General features: G+C 42.9%; 1 protein-coding gene across 1 annotated transcript; it reads right to left on the bottom strand.

Moving 5' to 3' along the window:
* Nucleotides 1-2112: 2112 nt before the first annotated feature.
* LOC110678162 lies at nucleotides 2113-2532 on the bottom strand. Its single transcript, XM_021850784.1, has one exon. The coding sequence runs from the start codon at nucleotides 2530-2532 to the stop codon at nucleotides 2113-2115; it is 420 nt and encodes a 139-aa protein (XP_021706476.1).
* Between the last annotated feature and the right edge of the window lie 5890 nt (nucleotides 2533-8422).

The raw sequence follows: 8422 nt of genomic DNA, 5'->3' as shown, positions 1-8422 counted from the left end.
AATCTCGCTGGATACGTTTGACTGTGCGATCGCCTCCCAGATGAGCTGCCGTTGGAACATCATGAAATCGGTGTATTAAGTCAAGACGTTGATTAGTTGGAACGACTTTTTTCCAGCGATGAGCTTTGCTTCCCACCTCGTCCTTAATGATGCAGTTTTTGTACAGATGTTCACCTATGATCCTAAAGTCAGGGAATTTGTCTTTATTGGTTTGAACTTCTTTGACTAATTTGTCAAACCATGGGTCGGCTGATGTAGAGACTGCATTCACGATTTCTACTCGACTAAGGCAATCTGGCACTATGTTGGAACTGCCTTTACGGTATTTAATATCGAAAGAGTACGCATTCATTCGTAAAATCCATCTAGCTAAAAGCGAAGTAGGGTTCTTCATCGTCTTAAGGTAAGTGAGACTTGAATGGTCGCAGTAGACTGTAAAATGCGTACCTTCGATGTATCCGCGAAACTTTTCGATGGAACGAATTACGGCAAGACACTCACGTTGCGTCACCGAGTATTTTCTCTCGGAGGATGATAATTTTTGCGAGAAGTAGCATATCACCTTTTCTTGGCCTTCAGTTTCCTGCGTAAGTACTCCTCCTATGGCGACATCAGATGCATCGCAAGCAATTGCAAAAGGCTTGCTGTAATCCGGTGGTGCGAGTATTGGAGCCGATGTTAGGTGGGATTTGAGAGTTTGAAAAGCTTTCTCGCAATCATCTGTCCACTTGAATTTGATCTTTGCCTTGGTCAATTCTGTAAGTGGAGCAGCCGTTTTCGAGAAGTCCTTAATGAATCTCCGGTACCAACCGCACATGCCGATGAAACGTTGAATTTCCTTTTTACTGGTTGGCGTAGGAAATTTGCTGATTGCCTCTACCTTTTCTTCATCCACATGCCAGCCAGTTTCATCAAGGACGTACCCCAGGTATTTCAAGCTTTTCCGACAGAATGCTGATTTTTCCGCATTTATGGTCAAACCAGCAGCTTTCAACCTGCGTGCGATTTCATGTAGCAGCTCTAGATGTTCTTCAAAAGAATTGGTGGCCAGCACGAGGTCGTCTAAGTAGACAAAAACTTTTGGTTCGAGATCTATGAATAAATGATTCATGACCCGTGAAAGTGCTTGACTAGCTGTTGAGAGACCGAAGGGCACCACTGTGAACTGGTAGTGCCCACGCTGGGGAATAGTGAAAGCAGTTTTCTGTTTTGATTCCTCTTCAAGTGGTATCTGCCAAAACGCTGATTCTAAATCAATTGACGAAAGATATTTGGATCCACGCAGATTGTTCACGATGGATGCTATTTGGGGAATAGGATACGCTTCCTGAACCAGAACAGAATTCAATTTCCGGGCATCCAGGCACAGCCGCATAGAGCCATCTTTTTTCTTCACAGCTACCGTTGCGTTATTCCAGGGACAGCAAACTGCTTCTTCTATTACCCCTAGTGATAGCATTCTGTCCACTTCTTTATTTAGGTCATCTAATACGAATTTGGACATTGGATAATATTTTTGCTTAAAAGGAGATGCCTTCCCAGTATCTATTTTGTGGCAATATATGTTGGTCCTACCTAATCGACCCTGATTTCCTGATGTTGGAAATGTTCGAATTGCTTGCTGGAGATCTTGTTGTTGTCTTGTCGTCAGTGTCCCAATGACTGAGCATTCCGATGTCATGTTCTCCGTGATTCCACAGATAACAGGTTTTACCCCGAATTTATCCCAGAAATCCATGCCCAAAATCAATATGGGCGGCATTGATTCGATGAAAAGCATGGGCAATGTTACGTTCTTGTTATTGTAAGCGATCGGCACATGTGAATAGAATGAGACTGTATGCGGAGAATTGTCAGCTGTTTTTATTTCTCCTATAACAGGAAATTTACTCAGGCCAAGTTCGTCAGCAATTTTGGATAGGGAACCTCCTATGAGACTGCATGTTGCGCCACTGTCAAGTAGTCCACGCAGCTTTCGTCCTAGAATTGATATTTAGGCATAAGGACGGTTATCTTTGTTGTCTGCATTTATGATTATGGATTCCGCTTTCTTGAAAGCGGGAATGTTGTTGAGTAAGGGAACGTCAACCTTTTCGGGAGATCCCACCCCCTTTACTGCGGGTTCTCCCAATTCCGGTTTCCCGGAACCTGAGAGGCATTGTGGGCTTCTAATTGTCGCCAACGTAAGATACAGGCATCGCAGTTACGCGTAGTGCAACCCTTCTTTCCGCAGCTGTAGCAGAAAAGAAAACGTTTCGGGTTAGGGCATCTTAAGTAGGTATGACCAGGACTCTCGCATTGCCAACAGATGATTGCTGTTGCTAAATCTCTGCTGCTGATTTCTCCAGCCGATGCTTGAGGTACATTTTCAGACGATCGCCCTCTCCAGTTGGTCGCTCGCAGAGCGCTCACTTCTTCCACCGAGTTTCTCGCTGCTTCGTTTCGGAAAGCCAAATCTAGCTGGAAGGCTTCTCGTTCCATGATATTTGCTGAATCCGGTTCTTCCTCTACATCTTGATTCAGTTCCATCATATTGACTTGCGCGGCTCCAAATTGTCTATTTTGCAGGGGCCGATTAACACTCTCCATTCTATTTAAGACCGGCCGCTGGGATATGGTCTGTTCAGGGCGAGACGCTAACGCTCGTGCAGTTGCTGGAGCACGTCCTCGAATAGAGTAGGACCGTGACACCTCAAAATCCTTGCATACTGTGACGAGATCTCTGACACAGGTGGATCGCGAGGCTGCAGCGATCGGCGAAAAATCCGAATTCAAATGTGATTTCAGAATAAACAGTTTCTCAGCTTCTGAAATTGCCGGTTCTACGATTTCGAATGCCGCCACCAAATCTCTATAAAAATTTGTGAACGGCTCATTCGGTCCCTGGAATCGTAAATACAAATCTTGTTTGACTATCTCTGAATAGTTTGGAGGCAAGAACTCCTGTTTGATCTCCGCTTTGAAGATCTCCCATGTCGTTAGATCGAGGTACGAGCGTGTGTACCACTGAAGAGCAAGGCCTTTCAGAAGATGCTTGATTGAGCGAAGTAGTGATTGGTCATCCATACCTTCCGTGACGGCATAGGTATTCACTTGATTCAAAAATTCTCCTAACTTCACGATGTTGTTTTCTCCAGCGTATTCGAATGGCCATTTGTGAACTGGTTGCTGAAACCGATTGGAAATAGGTTGTTGAAGGGATCTCGGTGTATTAGGCCTATATAAGACGCCAGCTGGTGGTGTTGGAATGTTTCTGCGGGAATCTTGAGCCATCCCGGATTCTCGCTGTATCTGAGGACCCCAGTATCCAGATATGGATCCATAGGTGTAGTTTGGGGCGGGGTTCGCTTGCTGTTGCACCGCAGCCAAGCTTTGCTGTTGCTGCTGATGTTGTAACTGCCATTCTAATTGCTGTCGTCTGTGTTGCTCCTGCTGAAGTTGCTGCTCCAACTGTTGCTGCTGCAATTGCATCTGATTCAAAAGCAGATGAAGGCTCTGCTCTTGCTGAAATCCTTGCTGTTGTTCATGCTGTAGACGTTGCTCTTGATGGTTTGGAGGTTGACGAGAGTTCGGGAGGATCCTGAAGAGATTGCTGCGGTATGAACTGCTGCTGTTGTTGTTTTTGATCGAGGAATTGTTGTTGTTGATGTGTATCGAGAATCCTTTTATCCTGATTTGAAGAGCCTTGCTGAATGTTCTCATTTTGTAGTTCTTGTTGAAGTTCTCGTTCTAATAGTTTTTGCTGCTTCCCTGCTTCGTCGATGCTTGATTGGAGCTGAGCAATTTTCAACCGCTTCAGTGTTTCCGGGTCACTAGGAAGGTCTTCAGGATCTCCATTTCCATCGTGAGCGCCTGTGGTATTCTCCTGCAGGAATTCCTCGATTTGTTGAAGAGCGTTGCAAACTTTTGCTGCAGATTTTTTTGCATTTTCCAAGATCATGGAGTCCGATATGAGCGAAAGCCTAAACTTGTAATGCAGTAATCTTGACCTCAATGATGCCACCTGGATTTTGTTTCCTTGCTTGAAGGCTGTGTTCAAGGCGAGAAAGATTGGAGAAAGTGTTGTTTGGCAGTGGTATATGCTGTCCATGTCTGATGCCACGTGAGATGAATAACTAGGTGCCGGCGTCCCATTTCTCTCTCGGTCGATAAGCTGCTGCAATCTTGAGATTTTCCAGTCCAGATCCTTTCCTCGAATTCCCGTCGTGTTGCGTAAAAGAATCTCGAAGTCTATCTCCTCCGGTGTAAGATGATTCCAGTCCATTGTGATGCACTTGCACCTGCACAGCTCACTACACTGTCCCAATCGCTGATCACTCACTTGACAGACGCGTACGCGAAGACAACCGAACGCGAACGTGGGTTTTTTAGTCTGGGCGCCAATGTGACAGTTTTCCTATTAGGTGTAGGATTCTGTCTAATGGAGCGCAACGCAAAAATGCTAAATCTCTAAACTAAATGACCACTGAGGGAAAAAATGGTCAATCGGGTGGTAACACACCTGTATGCTCAAAGTTTTGCTATTCCGGCTAGCCACTCAAATTGTTTGAGACGTGCGAGCAGCCGATTGGCCAAGGCAATGGGAAAAGCAATGATCGACTCAATTCTAACTATAAATGACAAGGGATGAAGTTGTTACTTAATGAAACTGACCGCTCATGATTAACTTATATCTATTCTACATACTTTTCTGGCATTCGTCTTAAGCCTATCACGAACCGGTGGGGGCCCCTTGCTGCATTCGCTGCATCGGCGATGTTGTGGCGGTCGTTGATCCCTCCCTGCACCAGCTATGCAACTAGCCTCGCAACACTGCTACCCGCAACACTCTCTCGCTCTCACGCAAAGCCATAAAATGTCGCACGGCTCCTGGAGTCACACCGAACGGTGTCGCATGGTCCTGTGTCGTGTGAGAGAGTTTCCAGCGTAATGCACCACTCTCAGCCTTCGGGTTCCCATGCAACGCTACAGTCTGTACTCGGCTCTTGAAAGGGCTGTGTGCACGTGCACTCGTCGTTCGCTGCTCCAGCGGTCGACGATATGCAGTTGGTGGTCGTTCCTGTGATGAGGCCGGCCTGGACGGCAAGGAATGGATGGTAGCTGCCGTGGTAGAGCCAATATATTGGTGGGCTGCAAATAAAAGGCCTTCTGTTGAAGGGCCACGACGCATGGTTAGGCACCGTTGATCTGTAGCATGTTTGCTGGAATTTACCTGTTGAAGGCCTTGTCGCCCTTATGTTGGGAAATGGCTCAGCTTGTTCAAGCTTCACGGGGTTTGCCAGCAGACACTATTTTGTGCGGCGTTCCGTTTCGTTTGGGCCGAATGATGTCTAGAACTCGTAATCTGGCCTATGTGGTTCCTAATGAGCACGCAAGAGTGTTTTAAAGCATGTAGTTTTAAAAGCTTTCGCATTACCTGTTTGTGCGAGATGGTATTGATCATTGACCACTGGCACGTGGTCAGCACATGGTGCATTCACCTACACAAAACAATAGTTCCGTTAGGATGGATAAGGTGAGGTTGTGCACTGCATTTTACCTTCAGTTATTCGTGATCCTAATTTGCACCATCAGTAAGGACATGCTTTGTTTGATGCACTTTTGGATTTAACATGCACTTAACTCGCACTAGGCAGGCAACCATTTGCATCGACTATACAGAGCACTCTGGAGCATGCTTTTGTTTCAGGTCCACCAGTCGGCTCAATATTATCTGGCTCCGTGTATTGCGACTGTGCGGGTATTGGAGATCGAAGCAGTTTTGATCGATTTGCTTGTAGTATGCGAGAGAATGTAGATGATGTGATGTGTAGTAATCTGCGTTTATTGATGGCTTGTATGCACTCCAAGAAAACAATTTACATTTTGTCGGCATAATTTCGATAATTGGTAACATAAGTCGAAGCCAATCTTACTTTGAGAGCGAATGTGACGAGGAAGAGAGGTAGTGCAACTTACGCATTGTGCATGTATTCAGGGTTGACACATATAAAGATTTTTCTGTATTTTACAGATTTTCTCGAATATTTTGAGATCAAGAATCTGTATATACAGATTACAGATTATTTGGAAAAGTACAGATATACAGATTCTGTATACAGAATTCTGCCAAAATTATACAGATTTATACAGAAAATTAAAATACATACTTTTGAAAACCTTAAAATTTAAGCTGAGATGTAACAGTTCTGCATTGTAGTTGCAAATGATTGATATTTCCTCACATTTCTTGTGTAAATCTTCTTGATTATTCCACTTTTCAGTGATACAGATTTAAAAAACAGATTTTTTGTTCCAGGATACAGATATACAGATAATTCTAGGGAAAAATGCAGATTTTAATGTGGCAACCCTGCATATATTGTCAAAGTAAGGTGGGGCAAAAGTTCGACCTTAGTGGTTTAACCAAAGTTTCCAGGAAAACAATAGCAGTTGAAACAAAACAAATACCATACAGTGAACCTTCAACATATTGGCTATAATTTTGCTGCATAAACTTGTGTTAAAATATTTATCCATTATTAGTTATAACAGTTTCAAAATTGATTGCCTTATTCGAACTTTTGCCCCACCGGTGGGGCAAGAGTTCGAATCTAGTGTGGGGCAAAAGTTCGCTGACTAACACACTAAATATCGATCCTTTTATGACAGGCATACTTTACACCAGCCGTAAACTTAAGTTTGCCGAAAAATACACACTAAATATTCATCAAAAAATTGCCCGAAACCGGGTTAATTGTAATATACTCAAAAATTGCAGTTTTTCGCAAAACTAAGTGGAAATGTAAAATTTTGGTTTCACACGATCACACAAATTTAACTGAATTTGAAGATAATATGTGGATTTTAGGCAATTTGCAAATTTTTCCGTGATTTTATACATGGGTCGAACTTTTGCCCCGCTGATTCGAACTTTTGCCCCACTATGGGCCAAAAATTGTTTTCAAGCATTTATGCAGAACTAACACACCTCAAAGCAACCTTATGATAGGCCTAGAAACGCCCTCACATAAAATATTAAAAAAAGATTTTATCTTCAATTGGTTCCATGCAACGAAGGTTTGACCAAAAATTACAATATTCACGTCGAAAAACAACAAATAGCCATAACTTTTCCAAATCTCAATCGATTTTTATGATATTTGGATTGAAAGTCTCTTACTTGAATAGCATTCGACCCACCATGACATTTATAAGATTTGTTTTGAATTGAGATAGAAATCTTAAAAAAAAACTCTTACCCCACTCGAACTTTTGCCCCACTTTACTCTATATATTCACACAAGAGATCAACGATGGTGGATCCTACTGAACGTCGGTGTTGTTGACTGTATATTGAACTATGTAGACACTGACTGGTAGTATATTTCATGGCACTGGACACTAGACTGATGCAATTTTTAAAGTTTTTGCTACCCTATGCTTCAAAGGTGTCAATTATGATGAAAATCATTCTCTCAAAATTTGAAGTGATTTGGAAAATATTTAGTTATGCATACGCTATTTGAAGTTCCTATGGAAATTACTATGAAAAAGGCAATATTTTTGCCTTCAGTCCTCTAACTGCTCGACATTATAATCTATGGAAAACTGAACAAACTCTTTTCATGTGAAATTTTCCGAGCTACAACTTTGCCGTAGGCCACATTTTAATGGGGCGCAAAGATAATTAATTATAATTGATCACAAAGTCAAAATCATGTTGAGATGGATATTCAATTAATTTCAGAGCAACACTGCTTTTTTGCTGTAGAACATAGTAGCCTGGATCACATTGATCAATTTCACCAGCTAGGAGCACCACTGTTGCCTGCCGAACAGTTGGTGAAACATGTTATATGCAAACCCACTTTATACATATGAATAGCAATTCGTCCTGACGTTCAATCAAAATATGGTCTTCGGCAAAGTTGTAGCTGCAAATATTAAAGTATGGAGGTGTTTGATAACTTTTCCATAAAATATTTTGACGAAGAGATAGGTGGCTGAACACAAAAGGTGACGCCGAGCCTATGCGACCGGATCTCTGCGGCAAATCATCATCCGACGCTGGTTGAGTGACGATTCTTTGTTTAGTTTCGTCGCCGACTTTTTTCATTTGAAAACGACGATTGTCTACACTGGATTTAAACTCTGGGAGGATGCTTTTTTAAAAAAGACAATTTAAAAAAGACAATTTACACCGTCTTCAGCACATTGACTGCACAGACTGAACGATCACTAACATTAGGCAACGGACAACACGAAACACCCAGTAGCCCAGCGATGAATTTATCGTTTGACGAAAAGTTTCCACCGACTGGAGCGGGAATCGAACCCACACCTCGTGGCACAATACGCCTAGTTGACTGACGCTGCTAACCGCAAGGCCACGAGGCCCACAGTTTTTACCATAATTAAAATCGTTTAAGCATAGGGGAAC

This window comes from Aedes aegypti, chromosome 3, assembly GCF_002204515.2.
Source record: "Aedes aegypti strain LVP_AGWG chromosome 3, AaegL5.0 Primary Assembly, whole genome shotgun sequence".
In the NCBI taxonomy this organism is placed as follows: Eukaryota; Metazoa; Arthropoda; class Insecta; order Diptera; family Culicidae; genus Aedes; species Aedes aegypti.
Note: the sequence above shows the minus strand (reverse complement) of the source record. Positions and strands in the feature narration are given on the sequence as shown.

What these genes read in the sequence shown, in the direction of transcription:
- LOC110678162 (XM_021850784.1), bottom strand. Translation starts at nt 2,532, where the DNA reads ATGATGGAACTGAATCAAGATGTAGAGGAAGAACCGGATTCAGCAAAT.